The sequence below is a fragment of the Ovis aries genome, chromosome 26, assembly GCF_016772045.2.
Source record: "Ovis aries strain OAR_USU_Benz2616 breed Rambouillet chromosome 26, ARS-UI_Ramb_v3.0, whole genome shotgun sequence".
NCBI lineage: Eukaryota > Metazoa > Chordata > Mammalia > Artiodactyla > Bovidae > Ovis > Ovis aries.
In genome coordinates this window covers 15,605,221-15,627,208 of record NC_056079.1, presented here as the reverse complement: position 1 = coordinate 15,627,208, position 21,988 = coordinate 15,605,221, and the positions used below count along the sequence as shown (strand labels likewise).

The 21,988-nt window shown below is 45.5% G+C and overlaps 1 protein-coding gene across 10 annotated transcripts in view; it reads left to right on the top strand.

Moving 5' to 3' along the window:
- The window catches only part of FAT1 (FAT atypical cadherin 1), a 122,329-nt gene extending 103,232 nt beyond the window's left edge, over positions 1 to 19,097 (top strand). For 5 of the 10 annotated variants that reach the window (XM_060407138.1, XM_042241339.1, XM_042241342.1 and 2 more), the window contains 15 exons: positions 18 to 232; positions 801 to 938; positions 3,097 to 3,240; positions 3,741 to 3,938; positions 4,769 to 5,570; positions 5,716 to 5,847; positions 6,771 to 6,928; positions 7,824 to 8,286; positions 8,982 to 9,135; positions 9,285 to 9,395; positions 10,156 to 10,787; positions 11,472 to 11,609; positions 14,127 to 14,186; positions 16,569 to 16,604; positions 17,620 to 19,097. In XM_060407138.1, the coding sequence (XP_060263121.1) occupies positions 18 to 232; positions 801 to 938; positions 3,097 to 3,240; positions 3,741 to 3,938; positions 4,769 to 5,570; positions 5,716 to 5,847; positions 6,771 to 6,928; positions 7,824 to 8,286; positions 8,982 to 9,135; positions 9,285 to 9,395; positions 10,156 to 10,787; positions 11,472 to 11,609; positions 14,127 to 14,186; positions 16,569 to 16,604; positions 17,620 to 18,248 (4,010 nt within the window). In that variant the 3' untranslated portion in view covers positions 18,249 to 19,097. Of the gene's footprint in view, positions 1 to 17; positions 233 to 800; positions 939 to 3,096; positions 3,241 to 3,740; positions 3,939 to 4,768; positions 5,571 to 5,715; positions 5,848 to 6,770; positions 6,929 to 7,823; positions 8,287 to 8,981; positions 9,136 to 9,284; positions 9,396 to 10,155; positions 10,788 to 11,471; positions 11,610 to 12,096; positions 12,150 to 14,126; positions 14,187 to 16,568; positions 16,605 to 17,619 lie in introns of those variants that run through there. The other 5 variants (XM_060407140.1, XM_060407139.1, XR_009598659.1 and 2 more) reach the window with 4 other exon arrangements.
- The last annotated feature ends 2,891 nt before the right edge of the window (positions 19,098 to 21,988 follow it).

Sequence of the window (21,988 nt, the reverse complement as noted above, 5' to 3'; positions counted from 1 at the left end):
TCTGATTTTCTACTCAGGGGCCATATTTATCATTGAGAATCTGGACTACGAAAGCTCTCATGAGTACTACCTGACTGTAGAGGCCACTGACGGAGGCACACCGTCATTAAGCGATGTTGCCACCGTGAGCATCAATGTAACAGACATCAACGACAACACCCCAGTGTTCAGCCAAGACACCTACACGGCAGTCGTCAGCGAGGATGCTGTTCTTGAACAGTCTGTCATTACGGTGTGTGTCTTTCCCTCTACAGGTTTCTTCTGAGTCTTTGTAAGAATTTTCCTAGGGATTTATCCAGTTTTCTTGTTGCTGCTGCTGTTCTAGTTCTGTGTATTTGTTTGTTTGTTTGTTTCTGGCTGTGCTGGGTCATTGCTGCTGTTCAGCGTTTCTCTAGTTGTGGAGGGCAGGAGGCTACACTCTCAGTTGCAGAGCACAGACTTGAGGGCTTCCGTAGTTGCAATGCGTCAGCTCAGCAGTTGCGGCTCCCGGGCTCTGGAGCACAGCTAAGTAGCTGTAGCACACAGGCTTAGTTGCTCCGTAGCATGTGGGATCCTCCCAGACCAGGGATCAGACTCGGGTGTCCTGCACTGGCAGGCGTATTCTTTTGAGCCACCAGGGACGCTCTCATCCAGTTCTTACAGTGGCCTTACTTGAAAATAATTGGAAGATGAGGAAATGTCTTTTATTAACCCAGTTACTGGCTCTGTTATAAGTAACTGCTGTTGCTACCAGAAATTAGCTTAATAGACTTCTGTCACGTCCTCATCTGTCTCCTAAAAAGGAGTGTGATGTTTTCTAGGTTATGGCAGATGATGCTGACGGACCTTCAAACAGCCACATCCACTATGCGATTATAGACGGCAACCAGGGAAGTCCGTTTACAATCGACCCTGCTAGAGGAGAGGTGAAGGTGACCAAACTTCTAGACCGGGAAACAGTAAGTGGAGAGATGAAATTGTTTACAGATTATCAAATAAATAGATGGAAGTGCCAACATTTTGGGAGATGTCAAAAGAACCAGCCTTGTTCTCAGGAAGTGACAAGCAGAATATAAATACCCGAAAAGCAATTATAGTATGAAGATCTCAGGAATATGTGATTTGTTTCATACTTAGTGGAGTTTAGAGAATAAAAGTGTGTGTTTAGGATGAAACTGCTGTTGGCACCAAGTGTCTTGAGACACTTCGTGGAGCTAGAATCTGGGTTTTACATAACAGCAGAGATTTGGGAGACGCTAGTGTTGAGAGGAGGGAATTCCCCGTGAAGAACTGGGGGAAGAAAGAATGGAGAAAGGCAGTCACGGGCTGTATTTAGGAGATTTTATTCAGTTGTGTTGGAGGAGAGTGAACTTACAGACAAGTGAGGGAGAGGAGATACATCAGGTGTTTTAGGAACAGATTTCAGGCCACAGACAAAGCCAGGATCCTAGGTTCAGGCTTGCACTGCAGGCGTTAGGTGGTTACCGACGTTTGTGCGCCCAAGTGCAACAGCGTGGGGGGATGGTCTCTGAGGGCCAGGCCTGCGGGAGGTCTGAGTGTCGTGAGGGGGTAGGAGGACCAGTGACAGTCGTTACAAGGCGACAGAGCCCAGGTGGGGACAGTAAGCAGGGATCTTGGCCGAGGAAGAGCAAGGACCACAGAGCTGAGCTCTGGCCCTCCACAGAGGGCGGAGGTGGCCGATGCCTTGATGCTGTTCAGGCTTGCTGTGACTGAGGAGGTCAGAGGGCATAGACTGTGCTCTGGGGAGAGGTGCTCGAATGTGGTTTTGGGTGTGCTGATCTGTCAAGGAAAGTGGCATATTCAATAGGTAAAATTGTCCAGCCAGTTTTGGGCCACTTTAGTCCAACTTGAGACTTGAAAGCTGGAAATACAGAAAAGGCATGTGCCCCTGGAGATAATCACGGAAGTGATCTGAGGTTTGGAGGTAAATGTGAGCGAATGAGGAGAGCAGGCAAGCAAGGCGTGCCCTCCCTCCCTGTCTCCATCCCTCCATCCATCCGCCCATCCACTCACTCACTCACCCTCTCTCACAGATAGGAGGGGAGCTGCCGCAGGGGCGATAAAGGGAAGAAGTGAAAGAGCCTTCGCTCGGGGAATTAGAAGGGCATCGGGGGTAATGCAGACTGTGATTTCAGAAGAATAATGGGCACATCCAAGTTGACAGGAGTTTGGGGAGATGGTGCTGAGATACTTCATAAAATCTCCATTCTTTAATTCCTTTTCTGACCCGTTATTTTTGAGCAGGGACTTGCCAAGAGATTGAGAAGCATGACTGTTAATGCTTAGGATTGCAGTACTGCTGTGCAGAGCAAAAGTTAGTGTTTTTGACTTGAAACTGACTTCTCAAAACCTTGAGTAAACTCATGGCCATTGTGAGGTGGCAGGTGAGTTCCCTAGGCTGAGTCACCCTCTCCCGTGGGCACGTCTCGCAGGACTGGCCTCTTCACTGCTTCCTCTGAAAGAGAGACCTTAAAAGGCTCTGTCCTAGAAGAGCAGCCACCCCACATAAGTCACCTTTTCTAGTAGGAAGTCACAAAGAGACGCGTCCTGGGAGATTGAGACAGTTGATGGCAATCCAAGTGCGACATCGATGGGGAAGATGAGCTGGAGAGTCCCGAGCGTTGAGAATGAGTGAGCCCTCTAGGGCAGGAGACAGCTAGATGTGTGTCTGTTTCTAGCTGAGAGCCGCCCTGGGGCAGAGGGAAGGTTGCACTCTTTGACACGTGTGCACATCTTTTCTCATCATTTGTGTTCCTTTTCTGTCTTAATTTCTGTTAATGGATCGGCACGTTTTCAAAGTTAGAACATCTTAACAGTGTGTGTTAACACACTTAACAGCAAGTGTGTTTCTGAGAGGCATCTGAGATCCTCCTCCGTGTTAGTAACTTTTTCTGTCGGGCAGACACATTCCATTCTGCAGGTGGCTTGTGGCCATGCCCCTGTGTGCAGGTTAGGGAATCGCCCGCCTGCAGGGCTCAGGGGACGGAGACCCTCAGATCTGCCCCTCTGGCGGTGTCAGAAGCACGCTTGAGACTGAACCCTGTTCTTTGGTCTTGTGGAAACAGACACACTTCTCTTTGTGTTTTCCCCAACAAGATTTCAGGCTACACGCTCACCGTGCAGGCCTCTGACAATGGCAGTCCCCCCAGAGTCGCCACGACCACCGTGAACATCGACGTGTCTGATGTTAACGACAACGCACCCGTCTTCTCCAGGGGGAACTACAGCCTGATCATCCAGGTGACTGTGGGTCCTGGGCTCCTGGAATGCGTCCCTGTTAAAATGTGTGCTCTCATGGACCTCGATTGATCGTTTGAAATAACTTCCCTTTTCTGAAGACCATTTTGAGAAAAATGGGAAGGGTGACATTACAGGGCTCTCCGTCAATACTAAAAGATGAGCCATTTCCAAAATCCTTTTTTTGGCTTTGGTTTTTAAGATAGGCTCAGCAGCTTGGTTCTTAACCTTACCTTCTGCCCTGCGTTTCCTCCTTGCCCCACGCAGACCCTCCCACTCCTCCGCCAAGCACCTCTCCCCTCCCCAGCCTCTCTACACACCCCTGCCCCTCCAGTCGCCCCTTCCCCACCCATTCTCCTTCCCCTTCTTCCCAACACCACCAGCCCCCCTCCGCTGTCCTCCTTCCGAACGAAGCAGCGATGTCTGTTTGCTGTAAATGTCCTGTTCTAGAAGGCTTGTGCAGCGTCTTGTTGACAGCTGTGTGGTTCTCTTCCCCTCTGCAGGAGAACAAGCCCGTGGGGTTCAGCGTGCTGCAGCTGGTGGTAACGGACAGGGATTCCTCCCACAACGGCCCCCCCTTCTTCTTCAGCATCGTGAGCGGGAACGAAGAGGGGGCATTTGAAGTCAACCAGCAGGGAGCCCTCCTGACAGCGGCCGCCATAAATAGGAAAGTGAAGGATCATTACTTACTGCATGTTAAGGTATTCACGCCTTTCTTCGTGGTTTTTTTTATTTCGAGGACTCATGGAAAAGAGCCACTGCGGTGATCTATCTTCTCGTGTGAAAACAGCTTATGCCTCTTGAGAAGACAAAACTGCAAAACTGAATTAGAATTACAGTCTGGTTTTCTTTTTTTTTTTTCTGTCAGATCTTCTTTTTTATCCCACAGCACTTGGCAAGGGCATATTTATTTATTTGGTTACTTTATCATAGACCTTCCCAGCTGGTGCTAATGGTAAAGAACCCGCCTGCCAATCCAGGAAACATAAGAGACGGGGATTTGATTCCCTGGGTTGGGAAGATCCCTTGGAGGAGGGCATGATAGCCCATTCCAGAATTCTTGCCTGGGGACTCCCCATGGACAGAGGAGCCTGGCAGGCTACAGCCCATGGGGTCGCAAAGAGTCAGACACGCCTGAAGTGACTTAGCACACACTTTAGTGTAGATGTTGGTGGAGCTAAGTTTCAGCATGAATCAGTGAAAGGGCTAGAAAGAAGTATTTATCCTGTGGTTTCTTTTAACAACCCATACATGCCAGAACTGTATACAATTAATTTTACCACTAAGTCACGACTATTAACAGTCTCTTTCCTATGAATTCAAACATCAAACCCCCAGTTCCACTATGACCAATTAACATACGTACTCTGAAAAAGCTTTCTACCCTGTCCCTTGGTAATGCTTCTCATGCAGAAAATTAAGTATCTATCAGTTGGTCACATTTTAGAACTTGAGCAGTGTAAATATATCTGTATTAAGAAGTTGTGAACGATGACACAGACGAAGGTGATTTTCCCCCCCTTTTCCACAGGTGGCAGACAATGGAAAGCCTCAGCTGTCGTCTCTGACATATATTGACATCAAGGTCATTGAAGAGAGTGTCTATCCTCCAGCAATCCTGCCGCTGGAGATTTTCATCACTGCTTTCGGAGAGGAGTACTCGGGCGGCGTCATCGGGAAGATCCACGCCACTGATCAAGACGTGTACGACACGTTAACCTACAGCCTCGACCCGCAGATGGACAACCTCTTCTCCGTGTCCAGCACGGGGGGCAAGCTGATCGCACACAAGAAGCTGGACGTGGGGCAGTACCTGCTCAACGTGAGCGTGACGGACGGCAAGTTCACCACCACGGCCGACATCATGGTGCAGGTCAGACAGGTGACGCAGGAGATGCTCAACCAGACGGTCGCGGTGCGCTTTGCCAACCTCACCCCGGAAGAGTTCGTCGGTGACTACTGGCGCAACTTCCAGCGAGCTTTGCGGAACATCCTGGGTGTGAGGAGGAATGACATTCAGATCGTCAGCTTGCAGCCCGCCGAGCCTCACCCGCACCTGGACGTCTTGCTGTTTGTAGAGAGGTCGGGTGTCGCCCACGGTTCCACCAGACAGCTCCTGCAGAAGATCAACTCTTCCGTGTCGGACGTCGAGGAGATCATCGGTGTGAGGATCCTGGAGGTGTTCCAGAAGCTGTGTGCGGGCCTTGACTGCCCCTGGAAGTTCTGTGATGAGAAGGTGTCTGTGGACGAAAGTGTGATGTCAACACACAGCACGGCCAGACTGAGCTTTGTGACCCCACGCCACCGGCGGACGGCCGTGTGCCTCTGCAGAGGTAACGCACACGGGGGTGGAAAGGGGCGTGCGGGTCGGTTCACGTTACAGCCTTTGATGGTGACACAGGAAAGATCCGTTTTCTTGAAATCCCTATTCATTAGCTCTCCCTCTTCCCTCTTTTTTTTTTTTTTTTTTAAACAAAGAGGGAAAATGCCCACTTGTCCATCACGGATGTGAAGACAATCCATGTCCTGAAGGATCAGAATGTGTCACTGACCCCAGAGAGGAGACGTATACCTGCGTCTGTCCAGGTGGCAAGTCTGGTCAGTGCCCAGGTGAGAGGTTCAATGAAGAATAAAAGAGTGAAAAAATGTAAAATGTTAGTCCCTCAGTCGTGTCCGACCTTTTGTAACCCCATGGACTGTAGCCCACCAGGCTCCTCTGTCCATGGGATTCTCCAGGCAAGAATACTGGAGTGGGTTGCCATTTCTTTCTCCAGGGGATCTTTCCCAATCAGGGATCGAATTCAGGTCTCCTGCATTGCAGGCAGATTCTTTCCCATCTGAGCCACCAGGGATGAGATGACATCTAATTACTTAAATTGCCGTTTTTCTGGCTACTTGTGAAAGTTGTCTTTTCATTTGTTCATGGCCTGGTAGCACTTCCTCTTCTGTGACTGGCCAATTCATGCTATCTGCTTGATTGGATTATTTGTCTGTTTCTTATTTTTAATGGATGGAGCTCTGTATAGTTTTGAGTATTAATATTATTTACATGTTAATAGACCCCACTGTCTGTATGTCACTGGTCTTTTGATTGGTTTAATTTTTATTTTCTCATTTCTGAATAATTTTACAAAATAGTTCTCATCTCTGGATTGATATTAGTTTCATCGCTTTTGTAGAATATGAATTGTTTTACGTCTTGCTTGAGACCATTTTGCAAACCACCTTGAGGCCACGTATTTTTCTAAATTTTTTTCGAGTGATTTTTTAATGGCTATTTCATACCTGGATCCCTTATTTATCTTAGAATTCATTTCTCTGTGTTTTACAGTAGTCTAACTTATTCGCTGCAAATGGAAATCCAGTTTTGCTGTTGCTGTTTATGAAACAAATAGACATTTCCCATTGAATTGAATTTTACACTGTATAATCTTAGATCCAAAACTTGAATTAGGGCATGGTGGTGGGGGGACAACTTACACAAATATGCTTAAACTTGGTTCTGATTTATGTCTTCTCTTTGTGATTCCCAGGGAGTGCATCCGTGACATTTACTGGAAACAGCTTTGTGAAATATCGTCTAATGGAAAATGAAAACAAGTTAGAGATGAAGCTGACCATGAGGCTTCGCACGTACTCTGCCCACGCGGTTGTCATGTATGCCCGAGGGACCGACTACAGCATCTTGGAGGTAAGTGTTTGAGCATATTTGTATCTCAGATTGTGGGAGACTTTAAAAGTATAAATTCCATTGTATGTTCAGATGGCCCGTTTTTTAAAAGAATAAGATAAGCAACATGAAATGATTTGAGTTCTTCCTTCAAATGATTCATCGATACCAACACATAAGTTCTGTGGGATGAAAGGGGCTTTTTGCTCTACAGTAACATAGACATTTACTTTTGTTTTTTTACAAACATTTTCAGGTTCTTATGACCATTACATTCAAACTCTGATATTAATCTTACTAATATTACGGAGAGTTTATAGAAAGGTCCTACATACACTTGAAGTGATGATCAGCTTACCTTCTCTCTCTCTCTTTTTTTTTTTTAATCAAGAGTGATTCGTTTTTGACTTTAAACAAAATCTGATGCGCTTCTGTTGTTTGGTTAGCAGTTGCCAGTCACTTACGTAATGCCTTTAGGTTATGTAGTTGGAACTTTGATATCCCCGAGAGGCCTGGTTTTATTATTTGTACAGTAAACCAAGAAGCACGTGTTCTTCTCTAGTACTTAAATGCGAGGCCCTGGGTTTCCCTGGTAGCTCAGCTAGTAAGGAATCCGCCTGCAATGCGGGAGACCTGGGTTCGATCCCCAAGTCAGGAAGATCCCGTGGAGAAGGGAAAAGCTACCTTCTCCAATATTTCTTGCCTGGAGAGTTCCATGGACAGAGAAGCCTGGCAGGCTACAATCCATAGGGTCGAAAAGAGTCGGACACGACTGAGCAACTTTCCCTTTCATCCCTACTTGCACTGACTTGCTGCCTTCAGACGGCAGACCCAGCCCCTCCTTCAGATGCGTGACCCGAGGCTGGGCTCGACGATTCCGCGGGAGTAGCGTGCACAGTGATTGTCTCTGTTGCAGATCCACAACGGGAGGCTGCAGTACAAGTTTGACTGTGGCAGCGGCCCCGGCATCGTCTCGGTGCAGAGCATCCAGGTCAACGACGGGCTGTGGCATGCGGTGTCCCTGGAGGTGAACGGGAACTACGCCAGGCTGGTTCTGGATCAGGTCCACACCGCCTCGGGCACAGCCCCGGGGACACTGAAAACCCTCAACCTCGACAGCCACGTGTATTTTGGGGGCCACGTCCGCCAGCAGGGCTCACGGCACGGACGGAGCCCCCAGGTGGGCAACGGTTTCCGGGGCTGCATGGACTCCATTTACCTGAACGGGCAGGAGCTGCCCTTAAACAACAGACCCAGGAGCTACGCGCACATCGAGGAGTCAGTGGATGTGTCTCCCGGGTGCTTGCTGACGGCGACGGAGGACTGCTCGAGCAGCCCCTGCCAGAACGGGGGCATCTGCCACCCCTCCCCAACGGGAGGTAAGCCTCACACCAGAGCCTCTCCTGAGTGGTCCATCCACGTGTATGCGCTGGGGGTGGAGGTCTCCCGGCATTTCTGCTTTTCTCCTTCGTGTGCAGTCAGTCGGTTTGGTCACGTACCGCAACCGGTGTAAGTGACGCTCGAGTGGAGCTGGGCTTAGGGTTCATCCTGGGAGCAGCTGGAGAGGACAGTTTCTCTCCCGCTGAGCGGTGGCCTCAGTACATTGCTTTTCCAGATATGTGTCATTCTGCACCCTGGCCTCAGGAAACCACAGCTGACCCTGAATGCCTTTCCAGCCCCAAGGACGCCAACCAGCGGGTTGGAGTTGGTTCCACATGGTTCTCCCTAAGTCTCCTTTTACCCACAGGCCCAGCGAGGGGCCTGCCAGCCTTGCCTACTCGAGATGGGGGTGGGAATGTGGTTTTCCATAAGGCCTTGGGCCCCCTTGGGTAAGTTAGGATGACCTTGATCGAGTCACAAGTTCCCTCTTCAGTCCTTTGTATTTGGGTAATACCAGCGGTGAAAGGTTTGGTGATACAGACAGCTTTGTACCCAGAGGGTATGGAGAACCGAACAGGATTTACAAGTCTTAGAGAGCCAAATTTTCACTTAAACATAAAAACCAGTACCCTGAGACTTCTCTTTTTTTGAGTTACTGAGTGATAGTACTTTTGGTTCCCATTTGCTGGTTTAGGTTATTACTGCAAATGCAACGCCTTGTACATCGGGACCTACTGCGAGGTGAGCGTCAACCCGTGTTCCTCCAACCCCTGCCTGTACGGCGGCACCTGCGTTGTGGACAACGGAGACTTCATCTGCCAGTGCAGAGGGCTGTATACCGGCCAGAGGTGTGTAGGTCTCCCCAGGCTTCCGTCATTCGCTAGAGCAGCAGCGCTTCTCATGCCATTGCGTGTGCCTGCAGGGCCTACATTCATTTGCTCCTGTAGTTGCAGGAAAAACATTGGGGTTTTATGCTTGTTTTTCCCTTGTCCTTCAGGTGCCAGCTCAGCCCCTACTGCAAAGATGAACCTTGCAAAAACGGTGGAACGTGTTTTGACAGTTTGGATGGTGCTGTCTGTCAGTGTGACTCAGGTTTTAGGGGAGAAAGGTAACTGACTTCTTTCAAGATCTATGTTTGCAGCTCTCTGTAGGGTCACAGCGATGGGCAGATGCAACAAAACCTCAATACTTTGGACTGTGTTGCTTTAGAATTTGAATTCAGAGCTCATAGTGACTCTTTGTATAATTTATCTTTTCATTCTTTTAAAAAAAATTCAACAAGTGAACATGATATAAGGCTTGGAATACTATCTGCTTTGAATATAAAATGCTTTTATATTTTAGAAATGTGATTTATAAAAAAGGAACGTATGGGTACTTGCAGGAAGTAACTGTGGAAACAGTAAGATTGTCTTTTTTTAAAAACAGATGCTCATGGGGTTGTTACCCATCTATGAGATAGATGACTTTTTTTTCATTGTTTATGTAGCATCTAAAACATTTCTCAACTCTTTAGGTATCTTTGTGAGCCTTGCATAGTCTGAGAGGCGATCATTATTTTTGATGAAGAATATGAGGCACTAAGATGCCTGTTGTCGACTTTGAATGAAATGGTTTTCAGTTCCAGGGGCCATTTCACCTTAGGCTTTCCACCAGGTTCAGTTTAAAAACTTGGTGCTTGTTACATACAAGTGCCTAGTGCTATACATCTACAAAAGCCTTCACCTATCCCTGTGTCTCCTGCACTAGCAGGCCGGTTCTTTACCCTTAGTGCCACCTGGGAAGCCCAGGTCAGTGTTGGCTGAGTCTTAGCCTTTAGTCTCTATGATGCTGCCAAGGCCTCTCCTAACCCTGGGCTGTCTCGGCAGGTGTCAGAGCGACGTTGATGAGTGCGCTGGCAACCCCTGCCGGAACGGGGCCCTCTGTGAGAACACACACGGCTCCTACCACTGCAACTGCAGCCATGAGTACAAGGGGAAACACTGCGAAGACGTGGCTCCCAACCAGTACGTGTCGACCCCCTGGAACATCGGCCTGGCCGAGGGGATCGGCATCGTCGTCTTCATCACGGGCATCTTTCTGCTGGTGCTGGTGTTCGTCTTCTGCCGCAAGATGATCAGACGGAAGAAGAAACCCCAGCCCGAACCCGAGGACAAACACTTGGGACCCAGTGCGGCTTTCTTGCAAAGACCGTATTTTGATTCCAAGCTGAATAAGAACATTTACTCTGACATACCACCCCAGGTGCCTGTCCGGCCCATCTCCTACACCCCAAGCATTCCAAGTGACTCTCGAAACAACCTTGACCGCAACTCCTTCGAAGGGTCAGCTATACCTGAGCACCCTGAGTTCAGCACCTTCAACCCTGAGTCCATGCATGGACACCGGAAGGCCGTGGCCGTCTGCAGTGTGGCCCCAAACCTGCCTCCCCCACCGCCTTCAAACTCTCCTTCTGACAGCGATTCCATCCAGAAACCTAGCTGGGACTTCGACTATGATAGTAAGAACGGTTTTCTTGTTTTTGATAAAATGTCTCTGACCTCGTGGCAGTGTAGCGTCTTTATTAGTGATGAACATGCCCAGACTCCACAGAGCTCTGGTACGATTGGGAACCTTTTCCTGGCTTCGCATCCCTGCCCTAGCACTGTGGCCACGATGTTGCTTTAATTTAGGAACTGAATCTAGTTGTGTTCCATTCATCTGGAAAGATCATTTCGTTTTTGTAATTGATCTGGATTCTCAACTCTAATTGGTGGGGGGATTTTTTGACAGAAAAATTGGGAGGGCATTTGCATGATAGGATTTTTTTTTTTGTCAGATGTGGCTGGAAGACGCGACAATATTTAAGTGGCCTGACATCTATTGGGTGCCTTGAAAAAGCTATATATTACCATTTTCAAATAAAATTTTAATTCCCCATGTTGTCTGATAGTCTCCACCACAGGCCGGTTTATTGAGAATTTTTATTCTTATGAGTCTGCAAGCTGTATTTATAGGTTTTGTATTTTGTATCTCGTTCTGTTTTGGAGATGTTTCTTTTTTTTTTTCTTTCAATGTTCTTTTATTGAATAAATCCCAGGCAGTCCACGGGTCACACTTGCTTCGTGTTAGGATACAGCAGGGAAGAAAAGAGAGTCTCCTGCCTTCGTGGCGTGTAACTGTCTTGTCTGTCATCTCCTTTTAGCTAAAGTAGTGGACCTTGATCCTTGTCTCTCCAAAAAGCCGTTGGAGGAGAAGCCGTCTCAGCCGTACAGCGCCCGGGAAAGCCTGTCCGAAGTGCACTCCCTGAGCTCCTTCCAGTCGGAGTCGTGCGATGACAATGGTGAGTAAACAGGCACCCGCAGCGCTCCCCGGCCGCAGCCCCGCTCACGTGACACAGGACAGGGACACAGTCGCTGTTCCATCTCAGACGGTCTTCACACTTCACTTCCGACCACAGTTATACAGCCTTGCATGAACATCCACTGGGGACGAGGTTGAAAACGTCCTTCATGCTTAGGAATTGGAACGGTAGTGACTGGTCATAATAAGAAAGAAAATGTAACCGATTGAAAGATAAGCTCTGTCTGATCAGTTAGTTCTGCATCGACCTTTCTTCCATGACAGTGAATGCTATAGAAGTTATATGGATTTAAAAAAAAAACAAAACCTCGTGCCAGCTTCCTTGAGCACACCTGTGTTGCACACACGCTCACACCCCCACAGCCCTAAGAGGAGATGCGATAGTCTGACACGGGCAACTTGAGCAGCACCTGTGATTGTTACAAGGTTCTATTTGTCTCTCCCCACCGACTCCCTTGCGGCCTCAGCTCCCATTTGGATCAGAGCGTACTGACTGAGAGCGCAGTTTAAGAGATTGCTAGTAAGTTGGATTATATTTCTAATGAAGAAAGTTTGACAGTGGGATCTTTGCTGACAGTTTTGTTTCTTTGAGGGTGAATGGCATTGATAAGCAGCTTTATCATATTAGCACATACCAGTAGAGAAAACTCAGTATCCAGAAATCCTATAAAATGAATTTTTAGTGGAAAATTTTGAATGTCAGAATTAGTTTGATTGTAATTTTTTTGCATAAAAATGCCATGTGTAAACAGTTTATTGATGGAAGGAAATAACTCACTAATAATTATTTGATTGTTTTTAAACCCAGAGTAGATGGTCCATAATACACTGCAGAGACCATTTCAAAACTAAGGATGGCCATATGTGTGTTCCATTCATTCCTGAGCCATTTCAAGCATGTTATATATGTATGTTATATATGATATGAAGGTGCAACAGTGTTTATTATTAAGCGATAAAGTATTTGGACAGAGCTCTGCTTATCGAACCAGCAACAAAGTAGAATTCTTTCATTAGGTTTAATTCTAAAACATTATAGAGTTGCCAATTCATGTAATAATTTATATATTTGTCCTTAAATGCTCTTCATAAATCTCAGAATTTTGCCAGTATTTTCTGTCTTTACCTAGGTTTTTTTTTCTTTTAACTGAAACATCATTCTTCTTAATAGTCCTAGATACTTTTAATAAGCTATGGTCAAACTAGTTATGAAAATTAATTGCCAGATAATACAATGTGAGAAAAAATATACTATCCAGGAGTGTCTTTATTTTAACCTTTATCATAATTTTAATCATTATGAATCATAAATTTGAAGCCTGTATTAAGAGTATATTTAAATCATATTTTTAGTCTTCTAAGGCTGTTGTAATAGATTACCTAGTGGCTTAAGACAAGATAGATTTGTTACAGTTCTGCAGTTTAGAAGTGTGACGCTTGTCTCAGCAGGCTGAAATTAAGATATCAGCAGGACTGTCTCCTTTCTGGAGACGCCAGAGGAGAGACCCTGTCCTGTACCTTTTCCAGCTTCTAGAACCTCCCCACATTCCATGGCTCATGGCCTCCATCTGTCAAAGACAGCAACACTGCCCCTCACCGGTCTGTCTGCTGTAGTCCTAGCTCTCCAACCACAGCTGGGAAAGTTGCTCCCCTTAAGAACCTTTGCGATTACATGGGGGCTGCACAGATCATGCAGGGGAGTCTCTTCATCCCAGGCTCTTTAACTTCATCGCATTAGCAAAGTCCCTTTGGCCAAGGATGGTAACCTGTTCCCAGGGCGAGGATGTGGCCTTTTCGGAGGCTATCCTTCTGCCTATTACGTGCACACTTACTTATCTTGGCACAAATACTTTGAAACAGTTTAGTAGAGGAATGAAAAGGGGATTTACACAGGAAACAGCCAGGCAGACAGTCTGCGTTTCTTTGCTGGTATGTTACTCACCAGCTGTTAACTCGTTTGCAGAAAGACAAGAAAATTGGGGTGGGAGTACAGAGAACACAGACAAAGCCATTTTTGTATTCATACTGCATATTTTAACTTATTATGCAGCTCTTAATTTTTTTCCCCACAAACAATGTATGAGTGTATTAAATGGACCCAGAAAATTGGCTTAGCCAAGTATTTGACTCTTTGAATGTGAAAGCTTTTGCCCATGGGATGTTAAAATCAGGGTTGTTTTGTCCTGACTTAATTCATAATTGTAATTGTGAAACACATTTATGGCTGAAAGTTCTTTTCCTAAATTACAGTATAATATGGTTACTCGTTACTCTGTTCCTTTGATTAATGATAACAAATATGTAACTTGATTGGAAAAATCGGAGACATATAAGGAACAAGTGCAGAGATCATGCATAATTATATAGCTATGTTTCAAGTATTCATGTCATTGAACTATGAGGTAGAAACTGTATAATATGCAGAAATCATATTTAATGCAGTTTCCTGACTAACTGAAGGTCTTTCTAATTTACTGCTCTTGTGCCTTTTCACAAGCTTCCATAGTGACTGTAATACACCTTGTCAATGCTGTCGTTGACATGGTGACTGAAGAAGGTATAGTTGTGTGTGTGTTCTGTGTTGGTGTTCACAGTGACTGTCCCTGGAGTGGTGTGCTTTTGCTGTTGCAGTGTTGTACAAAGTCCTTATGTGATGCTTCTGAAGAGGTTGAATACTTTTATGCTGTTTAGGTGTGTCCATTCATAATCCAGAGGTGTTGCAAAATATCGTTATATATGTATGTTACGTATGTTACATATGTCTGTGGTCTCTGTTACTTTTTTGTGGTTCACAGTGAATTTACACAGTTGCCAGAAGTCACCCTAGGGTCTTGACAACTGCCTTTACAGGGAACAGTATGAAGAAGTTAAAAGTAATTCTAATTATCTAAAAAAAAATGTTTTAATATAGAAAATTCTCTTCATGTGAATAGGAGTAAAACTAAGTATAACACAGCTTTTTATAATTGCCTATACCTGACTCTTTCCTTTTGTATTTTCCCGTATGGTCGAGGAAAATTGTAGAAGATGATAGAAGGCAATATTTTTATATTTGGTTGAGTAAAAATCATTTCATAGGAAGCTTTATCTGTTCAAAATTTTAAGAAATTCCTGCCTTAAATTAGTTCAAATTAGCCCTCCTTCAGGGCACTGGAATTCGAGTTATCACATGCAGAGTGCACAGGTATTTTCAGACTAGAAATCAGCTCACTGTAGGGCTTGGGAAAAGCTTAATTGCTAGGCCTTATCTCCAAGATTTCTGATTGAGCAAATCTGGTTGGGGCCCTGGGAATGCACATTTCTAACCAACCAGCCGCCAGTTAATTCTGATGTCGCTGGTCTAAGAACCACTTAGAGAACCACTTGGAGAACTACTGGCCTAGACCACTGGGAGCCCACGAAGCTTAGGGAATCCTTTCTGCTGGGATAACAGATAGGTTTGCTGAGACATAGGTGAGAGAAGGATGCTTTCAAGCCAAGTTTGATGGGGTGCAGCTTACTCATTTCAGTTACTGGTGAGCCTTACACTTAGTTTCCAAGAAGTTACCATGTCTTTACTTGGTGTATCAGAAGGGGATCTATATTGTGTCTACTGAGTCTTAGTTCTCCCATGATGAAACCCTAATATTTATATAATATATTGACTGAGTTTGAAGAAACAGAATTCGAATAGTTCTTTCATGGCAGTCTCTTTCGTTGAAAAATGTCTTTGACATATTAAATATAAATTGAGTTTAAAATGGAAAACTAAGAATAATGGAATGGCTGTTTAGTGGACAGAAGTTGTCAGTCCTCTTTTTGGAAAGAAACTACCACATTTTTAGCAGCCTTTTTAGAATAGTTCCAGAGGTAAATATTAGCTAAATACTGGCTTATTCATGTTTTAGAAATCACCACAATTTTTTCAGTTTTTGATTTAAATTCCTAGAAGAGAACCGTCAATCAAATCTTATTTGTTCCAAGCTACTTTATCACTGGGTTTTCAAGAGCATCATTGAATGCACGGAAAGCATGGGTCTAGTTTAGAAAATTACTAGTCATTTATTTCCTCAGTAAGAATTACAATGATAGTCAATGGTTAGTGCTTGACCTACATTATCTGATTTAATCCTCATAATAACTAAGGGATTTCCACCTCTGTTTCAAAGAGAAGAGGCTGAAGCTTAGCCAGGGTAAGCCGCCTGCTCCACGGTCACGTGATTCACGTTGACTCTGCCCTATGCTGGAGTTCTGTGTGCAAAACAAGGACTCCAGGAGAGGGAGAGGCCAGGCAGATTTGGGTGGGCTCAGGGTTAAAGCCAGCTGACGGTGTCTCTAAGGAAAGGTGGACAATGTGAATATAAAATCATGTTCAACTAGGGCAGGGTCTGGTGAGGTTTTCTCTTAGCTGTTCATCAGTATCTAAGTGTGTTCGTGGTTTCTCTGAATTATGGACATGTGAAGGCTATATTGTGCTATAAAGTTTGGGTCTCTCATGTAGCTATAGTTATGTCTTTTGGATTATCACCTAAGCAACCTGATGTTACCCAGCCTTAGGAAAAAAACTGATTTTGTAGTATTTCCCAGTAACATGAGGGGGTCATTTAAATTCCTTATCAGTTTATTTCAATTACTCCTAACAAAATTTTGCGTTTTCAGGAGTAGCTTGCCAGAAACAAGGGAAAGAAAGTAAAATCCTGTCCAAGTTTCCCGGCCACATCCCTAGTTCATCATCCCTCATCTTCTCCCTCCGCTCCCACGTCCCATTTTATTTGTGCTACACAAGTTTCTCACCGTTTGGGATTTTCATAGATAATGGCGTAGAAGGCACAGTACATGGCTGACTGGGCCTTTATAAAACAGTTTATATTGTGTTATGGACTTATCTTTATTGCCTTTTCAGCCGTCTTTCTCTTTTAATTACAAGTGTTTTCTTTTCTCTCTACTCTGCAACCAAAAGAGTCTTTGGCTGCTCCTGACCTCAGCAAATCAAGAGGTGACTTATGCATGCCAGTTGTTCATTGATTTTTCACTAAACAAATGGGCGGAGACTTGACCCAGTGCTGACTTGCTGCACGTGTCTGCACCGTAACTACTGCGTCCTTGTTTGTGGCCTGCATTCTAAACGCGCCTGCCTCACCTTCACTGGCTGCCAAAGGATTTCAAAAATCCTGGGGTGGGAGGCTACCCCCAAATTGGAAGGTTTTTTTTTTTTTAATAATTATACCTTTATATAGTTGAAAATGACCCTTAGTCCTTTTTAAAGAAACAAAATTAATGTAGTTTATCAAAAATTTTTACATTTGTGTTATATTTGTCAATGTTTAATTGCCTTTTGTTTGATTTTGAGGCATGCTTTGCTATGTTACTAAATTAATAAAATTTATTGTCTTTCTGAGGACTCATGGAAAATAGTACAATTGTAACATTAAGTTTATGACATTCTAAAGGAAATTTACATTAAAAATTTTGCATGCTAGTGATTACTTTTATTATCTGAAAGACACATTCGTTGGTATCTCTTTTTAATGACAAGTAGTGCAGATCAGGTGACATTCTTGAGACGCCTTTCTGCAAGGACAAAATTTCTTTATCAAGGTCCTCAGGCTGAACTAACACTCTTCTTCATAGAGGGCAGAGGGTTCTCAATGACTGCAGGAAAGCTCAAAGGATGATTGGAATCGTTTGAAGGAAAGTGCATGTCGTCTAGGCGCTGGCATACTGCTGCTTCTGTTAAAAACTTAACGTTTCTTTGAAAGTTAGATACTTACCTAAAACTGTAAGTCCTGATTTCAGGAGCAGAGCCTAACCCATAGAGGGTCTCAGAACCGGCGCAGGAGGGGAGGGGGTCAGGGACCGAGGCTTGCCCCGACGGTGGCCCTGACGGTGGCCCTCGGTGCGCGGGGATGGATGCCTTTGCGCCTGTGCGTGCTGCATACCCTGGGCCCTTTTCTGCGGCGCACACGCTGGGGAGGAAAACACTTTAACATCTGGTTTTCTTTTCCAACAAGGGTATCACTGGGATACGTCGGATTGGATGCCCAGCGTTCCTCTGCCGGACATCCAGGAATTCCCCAATTACGAGGTAATCGACGAGCAGACCCCCCTGTACTCGGCCGATCCCAACGCCATCGATACGGACTATTACCCCGGAGGCTACGACATCGAGAGTGACTTCCCGCCCCCGCCAGAGGACTTCCCCGGCGCGGACGAGCTCCCGCCCCTGCCCCCCGAGTTCAGCGACCAGTTCGAATCCATACACCCGCCCAGGGACGCGCCGGCCGCGGGGAGCCCGGGCTCCGCCTCCCGAGGCCGGCAGAGGTTCCACCCGAACCAGTACCTGCCCAGCTTCTACGCCGTGGACCTGTCCGAACCTCAGAAAGCCGGCGCTGGCGACGGCAGCGCCCGCAGAGAACCCTACGCCCCCTACCCTGCGGGGTACCCCAGGACCTTTGAAGCCCCCGCGGTGGAAAGCCTGCCGCTGTCGGTGTACGCCTCCACGGCGTCCTGCTCCGACGTGTCCGCGTGCTGCGAAGCCGAGTCGGAGGTCATGATGAGTGACTACGAGAGCGGAGACGACGGCCCCTTCGAGGAGGTGACAGTCCCTCCGCTGGACTCGCAGCAGCACACGGAGGTCTGACCCCGCGGACTCGCCCCCCGCCCCCACCCCCCCAAGTGCCTGAACCCCAGCGAACCTAGAGCGATCCCTGCAGCGGATGCCCTGCCCTGCACCGTTCTCTGCAGCAGCGCTTGCGCCCCTTCTTAGGGGGAGCCGCCCCCGGGCATGGCTGCACTGAACCCCCGCCCGCGCCTCCTGACCTGTTCGCCATCGCCAGTGTCCTGACCTACTGTCGTCAGATGCGGTTGACGTCCGCAGCTCCATTTCCAGACTTTTTTTTTGTATTTACATTCGTCCCGTGTTAAAACAATGAAGCGAAAATCAGCTCTCCTCTCTCTCGTTAGCATGATTCATGTATTTATATAGATCTGATTATTTTAATTTTCCTTTTTTTTTTGTAAATTTTATGTACAGATTTGATTTTTCATAGTTTTCCCCTAGATTTTCAAGATGACTTCGTACATTTTGTTTTTGACCGGATTTTGGTGGTGTTCCTGTCATTTACCTAGCACCCTGATTTTTTTTTTTTTTAATATAACCAGGGTTTCACTCTGTCCTTTTCAGCTGAAGTAGGACATTTCATTCATACATTTCAGTATAGTCATTCATTTCCAGCTGTACATAGGATGAGGACAGATCTGATCCATGAACATGTCTTAAATAAATGGGTTGCTGTATTTTAGGATTATAAACATTTTTCATTATTGGAAAGTGTAATGAGGACCTTCTGCAGAATCGTGTAGAACCAAAACCACCACGACACAATTTTTATAGTGTCTGTATATTTGTGATGCAAGGTCTTGTAAAGGTTTTTACTGAAAACTACCATTAACCAGTCTTTCTTACTGACAATAAATTATTAATAAAATACTTTAGCTTTGCTGTCTGTTTTTTCCTCCGTATTTATACTCCTGTTCAGGATTCAGTTAATGAATTGAGAAAGAAGGGTGGATGGATATAGATGGATAGGTTTTTTGGCTTAAAAGTGACAAGTCTCTCCCAGTTGCCAAAACCAGACTGTACTTACAGATGTTACCACTAGGTGGCAGTATATGGCCACGTGATACCGCTCAAAACTATAGGTATAGAGGCACAGCACTCTTATATAATAAACATTTTCTAACATTAAAAACGGAGAAGGCAATGGCACCACACTCCAGTACTCTTGCCTGGAAAATCCTATGGACGAAGGAGCCTGGAAGGCTGCAGTCCATGGGGTCGCTAAGTGTCGGGCACAACTGAGCGACTTCACTTTCACTTTTCACTTTCATGCATTAGAGAAGGAAATGGCAACCCACCCCAGTGTTCTTGCCTGGAGAATGAATCCCAGGGACGGGGGAGCCTGGTGGGCTGCCGTCTATGGGGTCACACAGAGTCGGACACGACTGAAGTGACTTAGCAGCAGTAGCAGCGACATTAAAATTTTTTTTTCTTATACATTATTTTTTGCTATTACTTGGCCATAATTTCAGTGCATGTATAGTTTTCACCTATTATTTATATCACAAACAAAGCTTTCTGTGAAGCATTTTACCTTTCTCTTATCAAAACATATCCTACTTCTATAGGATTTAAAGTGAAATCCAGAAGTCATCTTCCATGTGTATTTATAGTCAGAATCCATCCCTCTGTCCCACAGCTACTTGTTCAGTACCGACCACGTGCCAGCCACTGTGAGAAGAATTTAAAAGAATCATGCGTTCCTATAACTTTGCAAAGATGCATTTTCCCTTTTATTAAATGACATGATATTTAATACATAGAGTTTAAACATCAAAGAGAGCTAAAATATGTACAACCAAAAGCAGCAAACTCACATTTTGCTGAAACCACTTGTAACTCTTTATGCTGTTTTTCTCTTCTTTCCTTTGAAATTTTTAAGTGTGTATTTCTCGAGTCACTAATTTTCAGGATTGCAAAAGATGATCAAACCTCTAAACCTCTAATTCTCTTGTTATCCTCCCGTATTGTTACAGCTTACTTTTTTGGCTTCATTCCTTCATAATGTCTTCATTGCTTTGAGGATGTAAATATGTACCACAGAGGTAAGCAGTATATGATGTTTCTTTCCATCTACTTTGCAACTTTCTATTTTTCTTAATTGCCTTAACTTTTCTCTTATTTTTAAAAATTTTGTTAGTTTTTATATATTTAAAAAGTCTTTTTGATCACCTGCCGAGTGTTGTTCTATATGGACAAAAATTGCTCTGTCATCTTAGATTTTACAAGGGGAAATGGTAAATCACTAAAATACAACGCAGTATGGAGTGATGAGCGCTAAGGGGAAACTTAGTATGTGAGAAGGAAAGTGATGGGGAGGGTTGGGGATGGGAGGTATATTTGTGGAAGACCTCAATGGCAAGCCGGTATTTGAATAAACAGCTGAAGTTGATAAGGGTGAATGATGCCAATGGGGCCACCTGGGGCAGCAGCATTGCTGGCAGAAGAGCTAGTGTAAAGGCCAAGATTAGAAGGTTAAAAAAAAGAAGGGAAACAGGTGTGATCTCTCACAGATTTATAAAGTGCCTCTTGGGATGTGGTCAAAACTATGAGAGGACCTCTGCTGATATCCAGAGGTCTTACTTTAAGAATTCACTTCTCCAGGGAAGGGACCTTCCATTTCTGCTTGAGAAATACTGTTGCTCTTATTTCAAAGTTGACTGGATGGGAAGACTGGTGGTTTTATCATGCGCTTAGTCCCCCAGCTCTCATTCCAGGGAACAGTCCTGCTCAAAACCGAGCTGAGAGGCTGGGGTCTGACAACTTGTATAAGCTGAAGCAACCCGTACCCCTGGGACCCACCCCATTCATTGCCCGTTTTCCAATGAGAAATCATTGCAGGCTGCACGACCTCTCCAGACTGCAAGGTCTGATTCCTCCCCTGCGAAGGCAGGATTTATCACTCCCCTCACCACCCACCTTCGCATGCTATAGTGTGCTTTACAGTTGCCACCTCTTACTTGCTTTGAAACCGCGGTTGCTTTTTAACTTTTTCTCCCTTTCCCTGTCTTGGTTTTTCAAGAGAAGAAATACAGTCCTCTGCCATCTTAAACTGGAAGTCTGGAATATGCTCTTAACCATTGGTCCCCAGTGCCTAGAAGAACATTACTGTTAGTTCCCTGTGCTCCACTGCGAATTACCGTACATATGGTGACTTAAAATACCCCCCATTTGTTAGCTCCAGCTCTGCAGGTCAGAAGCCCAGCCTGGCATGACCAGGATCTCTGCTCACATCTTGCAAGGCTGAAACCAAGTTTTCCTCTAGGCTGTGGCCTCCTAAGGTCTGGGTCCTCATCCAGGCTTGCATCCTGTGGGCAGATTCAGTTCCCTGGGGTCGAGACATAGGTCCCCATTGTCTTACTGGCTGTACAGCTGAGTTTCCTGCTTTCTCACTGACCGAACCCACTCTTTTGGCCGCCTCTGACTCAGGTTCTAGCTCTGTGACCCTCTGATAACTTAGTAGCTTACGCTTCAAAGTGAGCAGAACTTCCCTCATGCTTCCCATCTCTGACCTCAGTCCCTAAGGAGAGGACTCACCTGATTAGGTCAGGCCCATCCAGGATGCTCTGCCGTTTGACTAATTAAAAATCAACTGATTAGTGACCTAATCATGGGGATTCCCATTGTATTTGCAAATCACATCTTTGCTCAAGGGGAAGTTATACTATTACTCCCCAGGTGTGGTTCTTGTGGATCACCTTGGAAGTCTACCCACCACCATTAGCACTCTGTCGGTTTTTATTCTGACAATACTTTGACCT